The sequence below is a fragment of the Metopolophium dirhodum genome, chromosome 1 (assembly GCF_019925205.1).
Source record: "Metopolophium dirhodum isolate CAU chromosome 1, ASM1992520v1, whole genome shotgun sequence".
NCBI classification, from domain to species: Eukaryota; Metazoa; Arthropoda; class Insecta; order Hemiptera; family Aphididae; genus Metopolophium; species Metopolophium dirhodum.
Genome location: NC_083560.1, coordinates 47,011,966 through 47,036,277, shown reverse-complemented (window position 1 = coordinate 47,036,277; position 24,312 = coordinate 47,011,966). Strand labels below are relative to the sequence as shown.

General features: G+C 29.2%; 2 protein-coding genes across 2 annotated transcripts; both read left to right on the top strand.

Annotated features, from left to right (window-relative positions):
- Positions 1-1,941: 1,941 nt before the first annotated feature.
- Positions 1,942-13,833, top strand: LOC132935540 (7SK snRNA methylphosphate capping enzyme-like). The gene is made up of 7 exons (XM_061002131.1): positions 1,942-3,223; positions 9,264-9,548; positions 9,623-9,880; positions 10,665-11,168; positions 12,580-12,994; positions 13,063-13,281; positions 13,359-13,833. The coding sequence occupies exons 1-7, from the start codon at positions 3,219-3,221 to the stop codon at positions 13,584-13,586; spliced, it is 1,914 nt and encodes a 637-aa protein (XP_060858114.1). The 5' UTR covers positions 1,942-3,218; the 3' UTR covers positions 13,587-13,833.
- Positions 13,834-15,223: 1,390 nt separating this feature from the next.
- LOC132935542 (7SK snRNA methylphosphate capping enzyme-like) lies at positions 15,224-18,700 on the top strand. The gene is made up of 4 exons (XM_061002135.1): positions 15,224-15,437; positions 17,540-17,936; positions 18,005-18,223; positions 18,301-18,700. The coding sequence occupies exons 1-4, from the start codon at positions 15,379-15,381 to the stop codon at positions 18,484-18,486; spliced, it is 861 nt and encodes a 286-aa protein (XP_060858118.1). The 5' UTR covers positions 15,224-15,378; the 3' UTR covers positions 18,487-18,700.
- Positions 18,701-24,312: the final 5,612 nt, after the last annotated feature.

Sequence of the window (24,312 nt, the reverse complement as noted above, 5' to 3'; positions counted from 1 at the left end):
TTAGAAAGAATTTTTTTAAATGAATATCACATTAAACATAAATTTAGTTTAAGCAATTTCATAAGCAATTTTAGTTCCATGGAGTCTCGTGTTTAATAAAATGTATAAATGAATGTTCTATCTTAAAATTAATTGAGTATTTAATCATTTTTATTTGTTTCCTGAAAAAAAGTAAAATTTGGTATACGCCCTTTTAACAAAATACCGTTGATATTATCGCGGATTTATAATATCATAAAAGTACCAATTTTTTTTAATACAATAAAATAACAAAAATCGTTTGAGGAAAAATTGTATTATATTTCACGATTAAATATCTTTAATGTTCGATAAAATTTGAACTTCGATCGCTTATAAAAAAATGTTGTCACTATATAGGTAGGTTACCTACTTACCTATTAGGTACGTACCTATTTGTTCCATACTTTTAAATTACCTCGAGAAAAATGTATTTGGGTCCTTGGATTGCGTTTTCAAGCTTTTTTACTTGAAATGAAAACAAATGTATCAACGTACCTATATATAAAACAAGTCTAAAATTTCAAATGTCTACAAAAAGCTGAAAAATAACCAAAATATTTTGAATTTTACACGATGTTTAGAAAAGTTGACTATAATAAGTTTTTGGTGATTATTGCAAGTGCCTACATCGTTTATTTCATTTTTGAATGAGGACAATGAGGTAGGTACATCAAAAAAAACTTTCAAATACATTTTGTCAAAAAACGGTGTCGCGTAAATATCCCGTAATCTTTTTTTGTCAGGTTTTCTCGATTGTTTAGATCGCGTCAAAATTTTCTACCAGAAACCACCCTCAAAATGCAATGGCCAGTTACTGAAGCGCGCGTATTCTTATCTATAATTACTGTGATGTGTGGGACCACGGACTTCTATGAAGTCTGTTCGCTGGAGTGTCGGACACACACACACAATAATAATATAATATTCATAATTGTATAATTTGCAAATAACCAGTAGGTATCTATACGACGCTCATCTGTCCGCTGAAATGTGAAATTGTGTTTAAAAATTCTTTAACAAGTGCCTACAAACAGTAATAAATATCATATACGCCGTGCGCAGGAACGGCTTCAATTGACATTGGGCCACTCATTATTTTCCTCCTGTTGTAGGTACGTCGGCATTCGGCATTCGGAGCATTCGGCGGAGAGCATTCACTGTAATAATATTATTGTATAGTACACACGGCGCAACGCAATCGCGGAGCACCTTGAGTCATTTTTTATCGCGCATATTATAGGGGTCCAACGATTGAGAAGAATATCGTAAATATTTAACGAATTTATGGCCGAACAGGGGCCCATTGAAAATAATAATATTATATTATGGTCGTGCCGGTGGAGACCACGTTGGCGAGCCACACCGACAAAATTGAATAAAACACAATGTACACACATAATACGGCATACGCGATATTATTATTATTATTATGCATATTGTAATATTATAATCATATTATTATAACTACTGTCAGGCACTAAAGTCGTATTTTTATTGTTTGGACGTTGCGGCTTGAGCGTTTTCAAGTTCATACATAATTATTATTAATGATCCAACAACACAATGATAATATTATTATTGATTTATTAATTATTCGTTCGTACGTACACTATTAATAGGTAGGTAATAATCATAATATATGATATTATTAATATTATTATGAACACGTTTTGCGTTTATCGCAACAACAGAGGAATGAGTAATAAGAAACAATCAAAACTAGGTAGGTAGGTATAACTTGGTAGTTCAGTACTTGACGTAACAATAATACTATTATAGTCGAGTATCCAACTAAAACATCCAACTAACACTGTGCCGATAAAAAAGGAATTGGTATCGTGGCATTCATTACAGTATGTGTACAATAACAACATTATTAATTACAAAAGTAATAATTATTAATACTCGTGTACTTTAATCAAACATAATGATAATTTAGCTGGTGTACGACACGCGCGTGCCAAGTTGGTATATAATATTACTCGTAAATATTATTCGTCTGGACTTTCCGATTTTCGTCGTCGTTGCGACTGCGGCTAATCGCGATATATTTTAGAACCTTCCACTCCAACTATTACAGCGACGACGATACCTATATTATCGTGATAAATTAATAAAACGACCGTAATCGTAACTGCCATTTTGATCGCAATCCACTGTATCTATTCATACGGAGTACGCGACTAGTGCGAGTTTGCCGGTGGCCTATATATAGGTATAATATCCACTACGTGACAATTACACGGTCTCGGTTGGTAAGTGGGCAGACTTGCGAAAACGACGACGGAGTAGGAGAAATCTGTCGAATGTTTATTTCCAAGGTAAGCGCACTCGGCAGCTGCGACGGCGGCGGTCATACGAACGCAATTAATAATTCCATTACCTATACGATTGTTATCGAACGCCGGAGAACACCCGCCCGATAAACCAATTTACCCATCTAAATACGCCTTTGCGAGGATCCCGCCGCTGCAGGTTGCCAGGTTTCGTATGCTTTCCGCGAGTTCGTCGGTCCGTAATATACGACACGAAACGCAATACGCCACTTGGACTTGGGTACGGGTCAAAACCCGAGAAGCCAAGTGGTAAGCGCTCAGGCAAGAAAGTTAAGTGAGCCCCGAGTGCATCGTCGCAAGCATATCCCGCAGTGACAGATGACGTTAACCGCGTGCACTATGCGCTACGCATACGGTAACGGTGTGTCGGTGCTCACTGCTCACTGCAGGCGGTCGAGCAAACACGTATCGCCTGTTCGACCGTACAACGGGAGGCGTAGGATAAAAAATAACCAGAAACGATAAAAAAAAAAAAAATCGTAATCCGCTATGAGTACGACACGGTCACAAGAAACCGGGGCAGACACACGGTAATGGATCGCGCCGGCCGTGGCAGCACTGCGGCAAGCTTCGAACAACACATTGTACTCTTCGGTACCGACCACCAGTTATTAAACATTTCGCCGCCGAACTCGTCGGTACGCCGATTCACACGTCCCGACGTACGCCGTGCGCAATCACCCACCGCCGCCGCCGCCGCCGCTCTTCACCGCCACGGCAACACTACCCCACTCCAACCGGCGCACCAGTGTGTCCCTCCATCCCCACCGCCGCCGAACGCACTGGCTAAAAATGGCGTCCGCCGCCGTCTGATCGTCGTTGTCGCCGCCGCCACTGACGTCGCACCACGCAGCCTCATTCATGTTGTGAGTATAACAATATTATATTGTTACGGTGTCGTTGATAGTTATTATTATTGTGGTTACATTCCATGTTATAATAATTGCTACGCGATCGCTGGAATCACGTCCTCCGATATGATTTTTTGTTTGAAAATCGTATTTTTTATTTCCTCCCGACACACAATAATAATATTGTGATTTCGACAGTCGTACTATCGACGTCGTCGTCGAAACCACCGCGCTTATCGCGGCAAAATATGATGATTACCCGTACCGTTGTATACACCGCACCCCCCACCACCACCACCCTACCACTTCCCGTCTTGCGTATTGCGTTCACCTTCACCTTCACGCACCGTCACCGTACTCACCAGTCACCACTATTATTATTATTATTTACTACGCCGCCGCCGTACCCGTCTACTACAGCTGGTGGTCGAGGGGATCCGCGCGGCGCGGCGATCACGCTCAAACATCGCAGCCGGATCGTTTCCATTCCCCTAATCCCCTCCGACGACGGACAAAAAACTCGACCGATTTTCACGTCCGTCGGAGGCCACCACTGCCGGTCCGCGCCATGAGATACGGCGACCATTTTGAAAATGTATTACGATTGAAAAAAATCGATCCGAACACGCGCTTTTCTTTCACTACCGATCTGATGTGTTTCCTCCGTAGGCACTCGACCGCCGCTGACGTTCGCCTGCCGGACGTCGGCTTCCGGTCGGTGGCGAGCCCGATGTCCGGAGGTTTGCGACGTCGTCGTTTTTACGTAAATAATGTTGTTATTTTGTCGTAGGTAACGCTTACCGGTTGGATCCGGTCCCGCTGTCGTCGTTACTAGTTTGTTTGATTGTTTCGTCGTTACGATCATCAAACAGTAAAGCAGTGGGCAAACGCCACAGTGTTTGATGCTCCGAGAGTTCGTTTCAAACGAATTTTGGCAGGAGTTGAGGGCGGAAATCGAAAACTCGCATAGGGTTTAAGACTGTTTTGTTTTGATGTATTTACGCATTAGATGAAAAAAAACACCAGTTGGCAGTTTCGTAAATTTGTAGGATGAGCAAATCAATAAATTCGTTAATTTGAAAAATGAATTTCTTCAAAATGTTAACACATGCCTAGTGCTAAGAATGCACTAAAACGAATACTCTTCATAATACAACTCACAATATTTTTAATTTTCTTGTCTTTAAATGAAAATTAATTTATTAATAAATTATTGCCAATAACTGGCCTTATGATGAAAATGAAACACGTTCAACTACATACCTACTGAATAATGACTAATATATAGAATGATTTGTGATTAAGGTTTACTTAATTATTAATGTATTAAGACAATATTTAGAAATTACATACCTAATTTAGTAATTAATAATCGGTATCTACTTACAGCTAAACAGTTAGGTACTATATTTAATCCCTTTATTATTTTTTTTTTTAATTTAAAGGTTTACTAAAAAATATTTAAACTAATGTTCAGGTATATTATTATAGTTAGTATACTATGTTTAATATTTTATATGGGCATGTAGCCAAATCTGTAGCCAATTGTGTAAGGCTCAAAAAGGTTATGAGATCACAATCACAATTTTTTTTTATAATTTTAATAATATAAATGTTATTCTTTACTTACAAAACTTGTAAGTATATATTTTAATTAACTGAATATTACATTATTACTATAAACTGAGATTTCGCCATTTAAAGCTATGTGTGTAAAAAGGTAATTGAAAGTTGTCTACACATTATAGTTACACATTTGCTGTGCTGAATATAAAATATTTTAACAAAATAATATGAATGACAATATTGCCAGCCTTCCAAGCTGTAAATAATCATACAAATTAGGTTGGTTGATCATATGACATATAATAATATGTTTAATTTGAATCTATCCAAACCAAATTAAATTTATTTTTCAAGATAAGCTACAGTCCACAGCCTCCCAAGAAACCTCCCAAGTTCTTTGCGTTTCAGTTTGCCACTAATTTTGGCATTCAGCCATTTTAATTGTTTTTAACTTTATTTATATCAATAAAATCAAACAGTTATTTATACAATTATACCATTTATATAATTTCAGTAAATACAAATTGTATACCTACCTTTATCTGTTTTTTTTAATTTTCCTTTTTGATACTTTGATTTAAATTCTCTTTTACCAAAGATAATATTTATCATGCCATATTATAATATGGTACGTATTGTAGGTATACTACCTTGTATACTATTTAACACAAAGTATAAAAATAAAACATCAATCTGCTTGTGAACTATAGAATTAATATTAATTGGCTATTCGTTCAATTATTAATGTTAAATTGCATTTTATTAACTCAAAAACATTCAAAATGTTTTTAAAATTGTACCATTTATAGAATGTGCTAATATAAACATTTGCTGAAAATTTCAAGTATCTACAGTTATTCGTTTTTGAATTACAATAAATTAAGAAAATCGTTATAATATGAAAAATCTGGTGAATATCTAATGTCGTATAAAATTAATTTGACTTTCCAGTTAGCTTTTTTTCTTAAAGTTAGTAAAACTTACGAGGAATTTTGTAATACATTTTCATATCTTAGATATAAATATAAATTTTTTATTAATATATAATTCAAAATAATTTGCAAATTTTCGTGATTTTGAAAAATACGCTCAGTTTAACTTCAGACGACAGGCACTTAAAACAAATGATTTATGCTAAATTTAACCTAACTTTTTTTTTAAGTTCAGAATCTAAAATGCGAAAATTTGTTTTGTTATAGCTTGTTTATATTAAATAAAGATAACAAATGTTTTCCTGGATATTCGAGCAAGAGTTCCACAGCATCCACCCATTTTTAAGGGGTTCTAATTAGGCAATCTTATCGATTAATTTTTAATAAACGTAACAATTAAAATATATTTAAAAGTGCCATTGAGCGCGTATATGTGCTAATAGTTTTTTGAGAAGTTACTAGTTACGAAATTATTCATAAAAATTGTTTATTTAGGTACATAACCGTTATAACGTTATCGTTCTAGTGTTTTTAATTTTTACTTTAATTTATTAAACAACGATCTCAAAAATCAACAAAACGCTACATATTTAAAAGTTATAATAAATTACATTATATTCATGATTCAAATTAAGTTATTCTATTATGAATATGAACAAGCGGCGTGGAGTGTAGCGGTTCGCGCACATTGAGTGAATTGTGCATACGACGTATACTACGTCTTAAGACTTACGTTTTACTCTCACTTAAGTGAATGTGTTCACTGATCATAAATTACGGTTTAGTAAATATGACGATTGGTAATTTGTAAAAATAAAATCGGAGTTTAGTACACATCAAATTACGCGAAGGCTCGACGGTCGATAAAGAAGAAAATTAAAATAGAAAAATAACATATTATTATGATCTGTATCAATAGATAGATTTAATACAAATTTATAAGCTCATTTTATCAATATCTTGGATATTTATACAAAAAAAAAAATTAAAACATCAATTTGTGAAAAATATGACTGTAATTATATTATAGTTAGGTAGATACTTATAGGCATGCTTTAGAAACATTTTAACTAGTGACTACCTATCTAGTACAATATTATGCATTTATATGGAAATAATCTTAAAAAATCATTATATTTTGGATTCCAAGCGGAACGACGAATGTGTTTTTTTGTGAATGTCGTCACCTTTTGGGGCAATAAAAATGCGTACCATAGCGTCTTTTCTGGTAGAAAAATTAATCTAATTGGTACTTAAGAGGGTCGAAAGTAAAAAATACCCAAAAGTTTTTAAAAGCGTCAAGAAAAACAAAAACAAAAAATTAGTTAAAACTGAGATTTTTACTCAAAGCAAATTTTCAAAAAAAATCTGATTTTTGGTGAAACTAAATAAAAAATTACTGTACATACAGGAAATTTTCACAGAATGTTTTTATTAGCATTTTCTATACACCATACAATTTTACATTACAATAATAATATTAAAACTCTTTTTAAGCTATTTATGAGCATATAAGAAAATTTAGATTTTCATTAGTTCATATTTAACTGTTGTCGATAAAAATGTTTTCGCTCGATTAAAAAACTTTAAAATATAATACAAGGTTCCACTAAGTTGTTGTTACCTATTAAAAATTACAAAAAAGTTAAGCTAAGAGTGTCTAAAATTGAAATTTTGATAAAACACGTTATAAACGCAAAATCGTGCAAATTATTTATTTAGAAATTCATAAAAAATTGTTTGTTTAGATCTTAGATTTAAGAAAACTTAACACTGGCATTTGTTGTCTCCGTCTTACAAGTGCTTAACATAACATTTATGTTCAGCATTTCACGTTTAGCTTCGTTAGAGTAAATTGACGTATTATGAAACTTGATGCTAAGAACATTATCCGAGTTTGAATGTGTTTTTACGATAATTAAGTTTTTTAGTGAGTTATGAGTATTTTTTATTTACGCAATATTATTACGCACAATTTGCTATAAAATTGAACTATCCTAAAAAACTGTGCAAAAACCCCACATACAAACACAAATAATGTTCTTACCATCAAGTTTTCATAACAGCAACTAATTATATCATAGGTAACATTGACGAACTCAAATTTTTAAACAAAAGAAACTACGTGTTCTGCAGTCTGCTGAGCGTAAATTTGCTCTGTTACCACTTATAAGACGGAAGCAAGTAATACCAGGATTACGTCCTCTTAAAATGTAATACAACAAAAAAATGAGCGTTTGAAGTTAGAATTTGTATGACATTGAATAGGCATTCGACCGATTTCTCATAGAACGATTTTCTGATTTTGCTAATGTTATAATTTTCTATACATGATAAAATTTTCAAAATGTTTTGACTAGGTTTGAGCTATTTATAGACATTTACTATTGTTTTTTCGTTTTTTTTATTAATGTTAATCAAAAAATTTCAATGGGTCAAATAGATTGAGAATTTAATACAAGGCTAAGTAAAAGTTGTTATAATATGATAGTAGTTAAAACTATATTAAAAATACATACTAGGCACAAAATTTGCAAATTATTTTGTAGTTGAAAATGTATTAAATGTTCAATTATTATAGCTAAGGATTGAAAATTTAATAGAAGGTTTCTCATAAGTGGTTCATATTCTAAGTTCTAAACCAGTTTTTTTTTGGTTTTAAACAGAATATACATTTAATTAAAACATGTAAAACTGCTTAAATTTGGAAAATATGCAACATTTTGGATTTAAGGTAAATTGACTTATTGTTGTAGGTAACCTATTGTGAAATTGAAGTACATTTTTGTATTTTATTACAGATTTCATTTCATTTATCAGATTTTTTGGCTTACTAAGAAATGTGCAAAGTTTAGAGCACTGTAATCATTAATCACGTTTTACCATTAAAAACAATTGTTTTATAAACTTAATTTTAAATAATAAATAAAATTTAGTTTATAATTTGTCTTAATCGTAATAGATTTAGGTGTTTCATAACAAAAAAATTTACCCTGCAGATCTTTTCTCTTCACAACACCTCCCAAATTTTTAAAAACAAATATGGATAATGTTAATAATTTATTTCATTATTTCATTATTATAATCATTGATTATCATAACAAAATGATGGACATTATTATTTTCTTTCCTCTTCTGTTCTGTGGCTTCTTTAACTAACACTTGCATTACCCTTGGAGCCACAATGTACAGTTTGAATACCTTAGAATTGTAGAGTTTCTTTTCTTTTACAAAAAAAATATATTAATTAATGAAATATAGTAAAAAGCATTAAATAGTTGTATATTACAAAACTAATACAACTAAATATGATTATAACTATTATAAGTTGATGTATTATTAATTATTATTGCCATGATAAAAGCCGTAATATGCCTTTCTGTTATAATTTTTATAATATATTGATTTTTATGTTTACTTATCTTATTTGAGTAAAAACATATACTAAATAATTAAATAATAATCATAATTTTTTTTTGTTTATTGAACTAATTAAAGTTGCTTTTTTTTTTATGGAACATACACTTTTTAACAATGTAATTATATTTTGATTTAAGGCTTATAATGGCGACTAAAACTGAAGTTGAGAATGAAACAATTGAAAAACCACTTGAAAATCAAGATTTGAATGCAGTTTGTACAAATTTACAGTTTTGTGATGATACAATTAAACTATACCCAACAAGAAAACGATGTGTCAGCACATCAATTCTTATAAGCACATCGCCAAAGAAAAAAAAAAAAGAAGATCAAAATATAATACCACCTAAAAAGTTTTTGCTTGGTGGTAGCATGTCTGATCCCCTCAATTTAAATAGTCTCCAGAATGAAGATATTAATAAGTAAATTAAAAATAGATATATTTTTTACTGTTATTTATTTTAAATTATATTAATTTATTATTTTGAAATTTTAGGGCAATGAATAAAACTCCAAAATCTTCTCCCCTACACTCAAATACAGTGAACATTAAAAAAGATCAAGTGAATGTTATAATTCCTCGAAATTTATCTGATCCATTGGAACTTAGCAAGTGCGATGAAGCTAAAGCAATTGCATGTTCAGGCATAGATTTATTACAACCAAAAACTCCACAAAAATGTAAATCTAAAATACCGCTGTCAAAATCTTTATCTGATACTGGTATAATTACTGAGAACACCCCAGAAAAGGAGTAAGTTAAAGCTAATTTTATAATTAAATTCTAATGAGTTGTGATGTATAAAAAATGTGTGTGCGAGCACGAGTGTATGAAGTAAAAATGTTTTCATCGTTTTTAGTGATATCTAGCTTTTCTGAAAATGAACAATCTTGCAACTAATAGAATTTTTAGTTCAAATTCATGATACAAAAAAAAATTTATTTGTTCGATTCTTTTTATTTATTCTATTTATTATATTAATCTCATTTCATTATAGATTAATTTTAGACATTATTTTTTTAAAAGTTTCAAGTTAAAATTAAATTAGCATTGAAATTATTTGATGTTGTATCAGTAAGTGTATTAAAAATATAATAATATAATATATTATTATAACCTGCCATCGTTTCGATATTTATTGACTTATAGTTATTGTTATATACTTGATTATTTCATAATTATTATGAATTTAATTAACTTACAGTATATATTCAAACGAAACTCCGTTTCACTATTCCACACTAAGTATTAAATATCTAAATAGATTATAATAATAATTATTAATGGATTTATATGATTTATATTGTATTTATTTTTCTTTGACACTGACATTTTGTGCTGTGAACATAATTACGCATTAAATTTTTCTGCATTGTATACTCCATAAAGAAGTTTCACTTCAATAATATGGAAAATTAATATTTCGTCATATCTTATAAAATATCACTATTTAAAATTAATTTTAGCAATATTGGGTTAACCTGTATTATTCTAATTATTATTTATTAATAGCAATTTTAAATTTTGTTTTGTTTAGTTTTGAACCAGAATGTAATAAAGAAAAGAAAAGAGAGGTAGAAGAAGACATTATTTCTTTGCCACCTAACAAAAAGCTCAAAACTGAATTGCTTGAAAACTGTATGTCCGAGTCTGAAAATAATAAAGTATCATGTGAAATAATTGAAGTTATAGAAACTATCATAGATGTATTAGTGCAAGACGTTCTAGTGTCATTAGATGAATGTAATATTCCAATTTCAAAAGCTCCTGTTGAAGTGGTTGTTGAAAAGATACTCGAGCCAAGCAAAACACTGTCACCATCTCCTGAAAAAAAAGTTGACGACGGTAAGGAAATACAAGAGCAGCGCGAAAAAATAAAGCCCAAAAGATGTGTAGTAAGTCCGGTTGTTATGCAGCCCTCATTGTCAGAGAAACACAGCGTACATCAGCCGGTCGTTGTTACGACAGCTAAACCAAAACAAAAGGTTAATAAAAAGTTCAAAGACAAAAATGCATTGTTTAAATATGGAAATTATACGAGGTAAGATTAAATGTTATTGGCAAATCCGAAAATGATTTTCCCTATATCACCATGTATTTAACGTAGTTAGAAAAGAGATGTCCAATCGGAAACACTCTTTAAACACTTTGAATGGATCAAAGGATTAAAGGACTGTACCTTTCAATAAAATGCTGGGTATGATCTAGATTCTACATAAACTTTTTTTTTGCGACACTGCTACATGGGAACTGAACTATTTTATACATTGCCTAGTTCCAAATATAAAAATATGTAATTATTATAATTTGTAAGAGTTTATTAATAAGAATTTATTTTGGTTTAATTATTATGCTATTGGGATAAATACAACTTTTCTAATTTGAACCACATATATTATAAGACTTACACTGATGATCATCACAGCATTATTTCATTAAAAAATGTTCTCAAATCTTAACTATATTGGTAAAAATAATTATCTCAAAGTTATTCTTATATACTAATGTATAGTTTAGTTCTGCCTAATACATTATTATTTTTATTATGGATCATTATTAGTTAATATTAGTTATCATAAAAATCTCTTTATCTAGAAGTTTATTGAAACCACTATTGTTACTGTACATGTGAACATAGTATATCATTTAACAGACAACAGTAATTCAAAATTGTATATTTCATTAATTTAGAGTGAAACGTAGAGTGGCTATTAACCACGTTGGCTACAGCCAAAACAGTATTTTAAGCATTGTAACACTGTAGTACTCACAAAAATGTATGTAATATTTTACCTTATAGAGCATTGTTTCACGCCTTAACAAAATACATAATTGCATACATTAAGTTGTGGAAATTAAAGATCTATGGTATCTAAGATTTATCTTATGATTATTGGTGGATATATAGATGTAATAAATATTTTGTTTGATTAAAAGTTACAGTGTAACTATAAATAACAAATTAAATTATAAATACCAATCGGAACACTGCTAGTGAATTCTTATAAAATAAAAGCATTATTCAATCTAAATGCATGCGCAAAAGTACTGATCAGGATAAAGATATAATGTACTGTTTTAATTTATAATTATTTATCTACATAAATATTATTTCAAATTAATATGTAACCTTTTGAAATTATATGTATTTACCCCAGTGGTACCGAACAAGTACTTCAGGTAATTCAATTGAACTGCCTTAATAACTCAGTGGGTGGCTAGAAAGTGGCTAAATAGATTATACTTCCTAGTCTTTCTGCTATAATACTGCCAGTTTTAATTTAATTTGGCACCACTGATTTGCCCAACCTTGTTTTTAAATAACTAAACATAGATGTGACATAAATATTTTCATAAAAAAATTATTTTAATGCAAATACATATATATTTACATTTATGTTGTGTATATATTTGACCAGCTTATTATTTTAAAATCAAATTTTTTGTTGTAGATATTACGGTTATCGTAATCCAGATGATGAAGACAATAGACTGAAAGTCTTAGCTGAACGTACGGATTTATTTTATGGCAAGGATGTGTTGGACATTGGTTGTAATATTGGTCATGTTACTTTCAGCGTTGCCAGAGATTTTGGTGCAAAGTCAGTTGTAGGAATGGATATTGATCGTAAACTAATAAATATAGCACGCAAAAATGTACAGTATTACATTAACGATACAGCGCAGTCTTCCTCATACCTTTCATCAAATTACCATTTTAAAGATTTTAATTCAAGAAATCGTAATGATTCAAACAGTGATATAATCGAATCATTTCCTATATCATTACCTATGCTGTACGGTCCTATTAATTTAGCTGGCTTGACACTATCTGGACGGTTTCCTTACAATGTCTCTTTTGTGCAGGTTAGTGAATCAAAAAATGTCTGGTAATTCCACAAATGTAAGTTTATAACAAAGGCAATATGTTTCAGGGAAATTATGTATTAGAATCTGATCTTTTACTTTCATTGGAAACGTGTAAGTTCGACGTTATTCTCTGTTTAAGTATTACCAAATGGCTTCACTTGAACTGGGGTGATGACGGTTTGAAACGAGCATTTAAACGCATGTTTGCACAGTTGCGACCTGGTGGAATACTTGTGGTGGAGCCTCAGCCATGGAAATCTTATGGTCGCAGGAAAACATTGACGGTAAATATGATGATGATGTTAATAATGTTAATAAACTAGTAGAATATTTATTGATTTTGTTTAATGTATAATTTTAGGAAACCATTTGGCGAAATTACAAAAACATTCTGCTAAAACCTCCAATGTTTACAGATTATCTGTTGAACGAAGTTGGTTTTGCCAACTGTGAAACTCTTACTATGCCTCATAATCCATCTAAAGGGTTTCAGCGCCCGCTCAAGTTGTATAGAAAACCTAACATATTAGTAAATAGAAACAAACCAAAGTGTACGATAGTTCACCCAAATGAAACCCAAAAATTATAAACATGGTATTGAAATACTCACTGAATTTCTTTAAGGCAATTGTAGTCTTAAATATTTATGTTATTGTTCTTAGCACTGTAATTTAACAACTGGACCACGTGTATATTGACTTTTATTACCAAATTGTTATTTAATATTTTTTGTTTCTCATAATTTGAATACATAGTATAAATTTTATTCATTGTACAATTTGTGAGATGAATAAATATTTTTTTATTGTTGAAAATATATTGACTTCATTATTTTATTTTTACTAATGTTTTGTATGTAAGTCTTTGGTTATTGCTCGTTTACTTATAAAAATGAAAAAATAACATAGCTATTTGCTTTTACTCATACGTGTTTTTTAGGATGATTTTCATTCTTCTGTTTTTAATATATTAATCTGTCATGATATAAGCACAAACTCTTCAAGTCCATATAATTTATTCATGTGGTTCCATTGTATTCTAGTTCACAATATTGTACTTAAAATTTCATTGAAATATATATTGGAATGCATATTTTATTTTAATTGATATAATGTACTGAAGTACTGAACAAGAAGATACAAAATATTTAACCAACTTGAAAGTAAATAATATGTTTTAATTTTATTAGTTAATAAAATGTCGACACTAGAAAAAATATTTAATTTTGTATTACCTAGGTAGTATAACATTATTATTATGAAAAAATGTATGTACCTACCAATAAGTTGATTGAAAAAATAACTTTATTTAAGTTTAATATATTTTATTAACTTCAATTCAAAAATATAAAAAAATACCTTTTGCATAAATAATAATTCATAAATTGAATAGATTGGTTACAAGTTACACATTAATATAAGAGTATAGAATTAAATATAAGTTCCTTAAAATCATACAATTTAAGAACAACAAAATTATATGTAATTTTTAATAGAACAGAAATATTCATTAATATTTAAAATTACAATAGTGTATTAGAAATGTAAGAATTGTTTACCTTAGGCATGTTTTCAGGAAGGTAGAGAAAACAAATGGTTTCTGACTGTTTTAAGATACGGCAATTTATTCACCATATTATGAAGATTGTTCATCGCCAACATTATCAAGCCGTCAAGGGTAGCAGAAGCACTAAACCTCTGATAAAGTCGGTGATAGGAGCAAACATTTTAGTTAACAACTAACAGTTTTGACTTAAAATATCGTCTAAGTTACAGTAACATTGCCTGCTACTAGTAGGTATACTACTATGTAAAAGAACAGTGATTTGAATACCATGGTCTATGATTCGTAGTTCACAATCCATCGACTGACGACGGTTATCAAAAATATCGAGATACTGTGAGTCAAAATTGTGAAAAAAAGTGATTTTAAGAAGGAAATGTAATTATCACGGTTGATACGTGTTTATTTCCCCTAAAACACAACTGTTATAAAAGTAGCAGTTAGTAGCAAATAGCAATCACTGATCAACTTTTCACCGATAAATATTTATTTCCACAGTTTAACAACACTTAATAAAAATCGAAATATTGTGCTTATTGACATGATTTTTAATAAACTTTAAAAAACGTTTGATAAAAAGTGATAAAAAAATTGATAAGAAATTTTTGGTTATCATTTTGTGATATTAGTTTTCGATTTATCAAATATAAATAAAATCTAAAAGGTTGTTTTCAAATATCATGTTGTTGTGCACGAGTGATATGCATTACCCAAACCACGAACTATTAACCAAGACTGCTTGTGCCTAATCCGCAAACGGCCCATAACTCAATACCCACCGGCCGTTATTCCCACATGTCCTACTAAGTCCGGTTGTTATGCCTAAACTAAAGTTGAAAGATAAAAAAGCATCGTGTCAATATGGAAATTATTGCAGGTAAGATTAAATATTATTGGATATTCCGAAAATGATTTACTCTATATCATCATGTATTTTGACGTGGTTAGAAAAGAGATCTCTAAACGGAAAATACTTTAAATCACTTAGAATGAATCAAAGATCTTGGTCAATGGTCAAGGATCTTTCAATGCATTGATGGGTATTATCTATATTCTAGATAAATTGATATAATGTTAATCGTTATAACATTATAAACAGACTATTATATTATTATGAATCATTTTTTACTAGTTTAGTTGTATTTATTATAATTACGACAGTTAAGAATATCTGGATATATTATATTCTATATATATTTTAGTTCAATTATTATCATATTCTTTGAATAAATACAACTTGTAATTTGAACAACTTAAGTTTATTGACGATCATCCCAGCATTATTTCATTAACAAAATGTACGTTCTCAAATCTTATCTATCTTTAAAAATAATTATCTTCAAGTAATTTTTATACAAACTAGTATATAGTTTAGTTTCTCTTAATACATTTTTATTTTTACTATCGTTTATTACTACTAAATATTAGTTATTACAAAATGTAATAATCTAGAAGTCTTTGTGTCACACATTTTTAGTATGCATATATTATGTACATGGTATATAATTTAACTCTGTGGACATTTTAAGGTTAATTTAAAATTGTATATTTCATGAATTCTGAGTAAAACAGAGAGTGGATATTAACCTTACAATGAAGTATTTTAACCATAGGCATAGTGAACCACATTTTATCACATTGAAGTATTCACAAAATTGTATGTAATATTTTAGCTTATTGAGCATTGTTTCTTAAAAAAGTTATTAATTTGTAAATTAGTTATAACAATATCTAAAAATTAAAATAACATACAAATTATATGAACAAATAAATAAATACTAATTATTTAATTATTAACCCACGTTTTCCTTACTTCCTCAATAAAATTAATTTGAATGTCCTTTGACATACAACCTTTTAATACAACCTCTAAATCTTGATTATTTGCTTGAATAAAAATACTCATATTGGCTTGATCCCCTCCCTGAGCCTTTATAATACATATATCCAAGAAAATTAGTTTCTTTTATAAACCGTAAAAAAAAATTTAAGTACATTATATTATATTAGAAACAAAATAAATTTAATATTTTAATAATTATTATTTAATTTTAATATACTAAATATTTACATTTTGAAGAATTTACTATAATCTTGTATAGGTACTAAATTATGTAGTATATATTAGTTATATATATTTGTGAATATATTAGTTTTAGGATTTTTGATAATATACCCAATAATATAGTATTCCTAGCTACCACTCATCACTGTACTTGAAAAATTAGTATTTATATAGTATTTAGTATTTTGTGTGAAAAAATATCATGAATATTGTTATTGTGTTTTAGTTATACCAAAAAATAAAATTAATTTTGTTGAAACTGGTTTTGCATAAAAATTGTTTTCCTTAATTTTTTGTTTGTTTATCCTGAATCTTTTGAAAACTACTGTGAATTTTCTCCTTTGACACCTCAAAAGATTCAACTAGATTCACTTTCAACCAGAAAAGATACTAAACTTAAAAATTGAAGCATTTTTTCTACTTACCCGTTATCGTACATACATACACAAAAAACAAAATTCTAAAAACACATATCTTTATTATATATTAAAATCAATACATTCATTGCTCCACTGAGAATTTTAAATTATTGAGAACACTGCTATTGAATTCTTAAAAAGTAAAAGCATTATTCAATATGAATGTATTTTCTAAAATGATAATGGTAAATTTGTAATGAAAATAATATACTGTTTTAATTTATAATTCTTGTTTATATAAATATTATTATTTATTTAAAATAAATACGTAACTTTTTGAAATAATTTGTATTTTCCCAACCTTGGTTTTAAATTTGAAAGAATTTTTATACATAGATAATATGTGACATACATATATTCATAAAAACATTATTTTACTACTCATACATATTTATTTATTTACATTTACTATGTGTACATTTGTGTACATTACATATTTTACTATCTTTATTATTTGCCAAGCTTTTTATTTTAAGACCAAATTTTTTGTTGTAGATATTATGGTTATCGTAATCCAGATAATGAAGACAATAGACTGAAAGTTTTAGCTGAACGCCCGGATTTATTTAACAACAAGGACGTGTTGGACATTGGCTGTAATATCGGTCATGTTACTTTTAGCGTTGCTAGAGATTTTGGTGCAAAGTCAGTTGTAGGAATGGACATTGATCGTAAACTAATTAATATTGCACGCAAAAATGTACAGTATTACATTAACGATACAGCGCAGTCTTCCTCACACCTGTCACCAAAAAAAGATTTTGATTTAAGAAATCGTAATGATTCAAACTGTGATAATGTAACCGAATTATTACCTATGCAGCATTGTCCTACTAAATCAGTTAGTAATACATTGTATGAACAATTTCCTTTCAATGTCTCTTTTGTGCAGGTTAGTGAATCAAAAAATGTCTGGTAATTCCACAAATGTAAGTTTATAACAAAGGCAATATGTTTCAGGGAAATTATGTATTAGAATCTGATCTTTTACTTTCATTAGAAACGTGTAAGTTCGACGTTATTCTCTGTTTAAGTATTACCAAATGGCTTCACTTGAACTGGGGTGATGACGGTTTGAAACGAGCATTTAAACGCATGTTTGCACAGTTGCGACCTGGTGGAATACTTGTGGTGGAGCCTCAGCCATGGAAATCTTATGGTCGCAGGAAAACATTGACGGTAAATATGATGATGATGTTAATAATGTTAATAAACTAGTAGAATATTTATTGATTTTGTTTAATGTATAATTTTAGGAAACCATTTGTCAAAATTACAAAAACATTCTGCTGAAACCTCCAATGTTTACAGACTATCTGTTGAACGAAGTTGGTTTTGCCAACTGTGAAACTCTTTCAATGCCTCATAATCCATCCAAAGGGTTTCAGCGTCCGCTCAAGTTATATAGAAAACCTGACATATTGGTAACTAGCAAAGACTAAGGTATATTATCTTAGCCATTGGTAACTAGAAACAAATCAATTTGTGTAATAGTTCAACTAAATGATACCCAAAAATCATAAATATGTTATTGAAATACTCACTTTATTTGTTTAAGGCAATTGGAGTCTTAAATATGTAGGTTTTTGTTCTTATTATTGTAATTTAGCAATTGAACCACGAGTATAATAAATTATATACCACATTTACATATTACTTACCATATTGTTATTTAAAATTGTTCGTTCTTAAAATATTTATGAGAACGTTCAGTGGGGCCCATTATCTTTTTGAATGAATTAAAAAAATAAATATATAATACATTGCTTTGATCTTGTAGTTACTATAGACAAAATTACTTCAAGAGGAACGCCACACCCGCATGTATTGTCTTTGTCTTACAAATGTACAACATACCAAATTTTACATTAATATTCTATTTCACTTTCTTATTTTTATAATTAGAGTGAAGTATATTATATTATATTATTTTTAATTAGTTTATGATCATTTTAAAGTTTACAAAAATTGTAGTTTCAAAAACATTCCTGATGCCCCAGATAATAATCTGACCATTAAATTTTATAACAGGTCAATTTACTGTAATTTAGAATTTACAAAGTAAACATAGATTATTGTGAACGTAAAATTTGCCATGTATGTTTGTATGACAGGGACAACACATGCATGTGCGTCCTCTTAATAAATAAGTTGTTATGAATGAATAAATTAATATTAAAATAATATAAAAAAATTACATTAATATTTTTAAATGTATGAGTGCTATACCATCATTATAATTAGATCATTCATTTTTTTATATGACTGTCGATTGCTTATAATGTATTATGATGCACTTTTTAATAATACTATTGGCTGTATTTCAACATACTAGTTACTAGGGCACGGAAGTTGTAAAAGCTAAACAACGGAAAATTGTAAACTATGTATGAAAAAATTTCAAATATGCAAAAAATATTAAACAATTTTTTTTAGAAAATATTAAATATACATAGAAATATAATGTGCGTACGAAAATCAAGAAATATGCACTTCTTTCATAAAATTGACAAAATATGCATTTTAAAATTTCTATTTCTAAACTCCATTGTGGAGCTCAGTCTGCTATAAATTGAGAGCGTAATAATATGTAACTCCTTCAACTTCCGTACCCTAATAATTACTGTCGCTATACACTATTTACAATTTACTAAATTTTAACTTCATATCTGACATCTTGTCTTGGAATTTTAATCATAAATATTGTTGTAATGTGTATGTAGTTAACTGTGGGATGCACATTGTTCCACTGCAAACTGATAGCTGTTAAGTAATAAATTATGTTCGTCCTAAAACTGAGGATGATATTACAAGGGCGTCCGCAGGTGGGGGGGGGGGGCAAGTAGGGACAGTTTTCGCCCCCCACCCTTGGCTTTTTCTGGGTTAATTATCATAATATTATTATTGATGATTATTATTGTTCTAAAAAAACTTAAAAATGTCCTAAGAATTGTAAATAGTGTATTAAATTATTCTTATTTTTGATATAAAAGATAAAAATTCTAAAATAAATTCTGTATAAATTATAATGCACATATTAAACTTATATAGGTTTAGACTTTAGATCATATATTTAACATTTTTTATAAAATTCATGTAAATACATGTGCAAAATGTAAAATAAAAGTTAAAATTTATATTTTTAACAAACTTCAAAATGCTCCAAAAATCTTTAAATGCAAAAAATTTTTAATTCAAAAATTTTAAAGTAGGTATGTTTTAAAACGAGTATTGCGTAGCTAGATTTGGAAAACAATGCAAAGTGCATCATAAACCCAATCTCAATCATTACCGTCGTAATATAAAATATCGCAAAATAAAAAGATTTTTTTTTATAGAATGATTTTTATTACACTCGATTATGAACAATAATGAACTAAGAACGTTGCTTTTATCCAAGTTTTTACTTTTTTAATAAAAAATTAAATGTCACAGATGGCATACCTACAATAGTTTAAACTTTTCAAATTTGTGGTATCAATGACTGAATAAGCTAAAAATATTTAATTTTATAAATTACCTTAAACTATAAAATCAACGGTAACATTTTATTTATTGAAAAAAATGTATTTGATAATTCAAAATTATATAACAATTAATTAAAATTAATGCTGTGAGATTAAGTTTTAACTAACTATCTGGGTATAGTTCATAAATATTTTACATTCCTTGTCTATATGAAAGAAAACATGTCACAAAAATACTTTATAACTTATAGGATAGTGAGACAAAAAATATATAAAGGAAAGTATTTTGCCCTCCCTTGACGAATTCCTGCGGACGCCCTTGGGTGATAAATAATTTATAAAATCCAATACAAGTGTTAGAAACTCAGAACAATAGTTACCGGATTATTCTATTATGGCTTCTTGAGTTTATTTGAACCGTGAAAATATTGTGCATTCAGAAATTGAACAAGTGCTCATACTATACCATAACACAACTCTGAATCAGGTGCAATGAGTATGATGTTGCCAACTATAGAAACATAATTAGTGACATCTAAGTTAACACAACACTTCATCTAGTCATAGTGAATTATACTATTAGACAACTAACTGGTCCTTAACACAGTCCAATATATTTCAAAAACCTCAACCTTAACCGATTTGAATTATATTTACAAATAAGTGATGACGATTACATCCAGCATTAAATTCAACTAAAACTGTTACATATTAGTGTATTATACCGAGTGATCCTTTTATTATTGAACACTTGTTTTTTCAAAAACTATAAACGGTTTTGAAAAAATAATTTTACTTGATTTCTAGGTTTTAAAAACAACATTTTTAAAGTTTTTTTACTTTTTTGAATGACAACATTCAGTTTTAATTTCATATTCCAAAGCATAATATTTTTCTAAGTATTTCAATACAAAAAAATCCAATTTAGGACAAGTAGTTTATAAGTTATAAGTATTTAAAGTTTAGATGAGCAGAGTGGAATGGCTACCCCACAAAATTCTGGTCCACTACTCCGCTCATCTCTCAGGGTAACCGTGTTCCACTTCACTTCTAAACTTTAAATACATCATCTAAACTTTAAATACTTATAAGTCATAAACTACTCATCCTAAATTTGACTTTTATGCATCAAAATATTCAGAAAAATATTAAACTTTCGAAGCTGAAATTAAAACCGTGTTGTAATTCAAAAAGTAAAAACTTAAAAAATTTTAAAGATAAAAAATATTTTATATTTATTATATTAAAAATATAATTTTTTAATAAAAACGTTATTTTGTAGCTACTTGGAAACATTTAAAAAAAAAAACCATAGTAACTTTTTGAATAATGAGTATCCTACATTAATTTAATAACCTGGTACTCAATGATATCAGTATATCACATTTAATGTGTCAATGCTCGTGTAATTACTGAAGTAAATATTTTACATTTTTATAGTAAACCCTATATATTTAATATTATTTGATCCGTTCTTTAGCATCATCAGTAAAATATATATGCCTACTTATAATACACTAGTATATATTGACAATTGAAATATTTTACAGTGCCTTTCAGACCAAAAAGCAAGACACAAAACTGAAACAATTTAGTTTTTTGGATTTTAATTTTGAAAACGGATTATCTTTGATTAAGGCCACTGTAAATGTGTCATTTTTAAGGAGTTAAGTGTTTAGGCAATTATTTCGTTCCTGCGATTAATGATCGTCTTTGTGTGTGTAGTAAATGATCATTAGTGTGTATACTCCCTACCATCACCCGCGACCCTTATTAATTTACAATTCATTGTTATTTCTTATCTGGCTTATGGTCGCACGCACGCACATGCACAAGTCATTTTAAGTCATTAGATCAAAATATTCAAAACCAATTTATGGACGTGGAATAGCCGTCGCACTGACAAAAATTAAGGTACATCTAGTGGTTCGATTCAAAAAATGTAAAGATGTTTGTATTAGTAAACATGTTAACTTTGCATCGGTCAGAGCACTTTTTCAATTTTAGCAAATTCTTGACAAGAATAAATATTTAACATTTTATAAATTTATAAATTTTTAATATTGAATATATTCAAAAATATCTAAAATATAAAAAATATGCTCCGACCGATGCAAAGTAGACTTGTCGACCAATTAAAACATCTTTACATTTTTTAAATCAACCCCCTAGAAGTACTTTAATTTTTGTCAGTTGCTAAGGTCGTTTTGATGAAAAATGAATAGGGTTTGCAGGGGCCTTAACAAGTTTACTATTTTGTACTAGGTTTGAATAGAGGCGATTTTTAATGTTCCGAATATCGTTAGTGTCATGTAAATAACTAACAAATATCATATTATGTTTCCTCATAGATATTCAAAATAGCCTCTAAAATAACCTAGTAAACTTGTTAATCAATTAAAATCAGTTTTAAAAACTTAAATCCGTCAAACCAAATTCCTTCAGTTTGTCTGGCTTTTTGGTCAAATGGCTACCTTTTTAAAACAAAAATCTTATTAATTGTATTAATATCATTGTCAATGCCTGCGCGTACCTTCCTAGGTTAATTGACGGCTATAAATAAAGACAGACCTACCGGTCGCCGGGCGGTATTGTTAGGCCCTACCACAGAATAGATTAAATATTAATTTAATTTAATCTATTATGTGGTCTTACTGTTATAATTCATGAAATTTCTAGTAAATATTGACCGAAAACTATTACAGTCTATAGATTAGACTCACAGGACACACATACTTATGTGCGTTTACTTTGCACACGCTTGCAAGTCACTTTAGTGTCATGATAAGTTGCCTATATTAATTTCCTTTAAACATAATTTAAGGAGTAATATTTAGGCAATTCATATGACATGTACATTTGGATTATGTCCATGTGCACGATTTAAGGGGCCCGGTGCCAGTTTTTCAAATTTTCCTCAATTCTATAAAATTTGTAAAATAAATTTTATTTATTAGTTGCCATCATAATTATAATACTTTTCCACTAATCTACTACACGATATCTATTTAGGGGTTACTAGGGTGTATTATATTGAAAAAAAATGACTTATTATTATTATATATTATTATTAGTTAAAAAAAATCTATCAAATTTGGCCGATTCTACAGAACAGGATCATTATTCCCGTAGAGCGTTTTTTTGTGCACAAAATTATATTGGCACAAGGTGTCTTAAGATATTATCTTATATCGTATCTATGTGTGAGTAGTAAATTAACTACTGTGTGTCTGTGTGTGTTTCTGAGAATAAATTGCAAACACGTCGCGTCGGGTAACCGCTGGCCGCTAGATGCAACTCTAGTACATAATTCGCACACATTGTCAATTCATCGAGAAAAATTAAATATTTTCTTGTTTGCACAACTATGAAAATCAAAAACTACTAAAATCGGTAGTAAATTTCATAATACTTCCTGAAGTTCGATTGTTATTTCGAAAAACTAATTGAATTTATAAACTTCTAAACTATGCTATTTTGGAATCACTTTTTTGATTTAAAATCAGAAGTTCCCAAAATAAATACTGAAATACAAATGTACTTAATGCAATTATATCATAGGATTTTTGAAAAAAAATATCTTAATTTTAAGATTCTTTATAAGCAAAAATTAATCAATCATCTAAAAATCCTAGATATTTTGTCAAAGAATTCATACTTATATTTAAAATTAAAATCGGACATGTATGTTTAATTTACCATCGCTTATTGGTCTAAAACGTATGAAAAATACATGTACTTCGATCCCCTCAGGCCTTAGGTCAATTAATTTTATTATTTTTATATTTATTTTTATTTAGT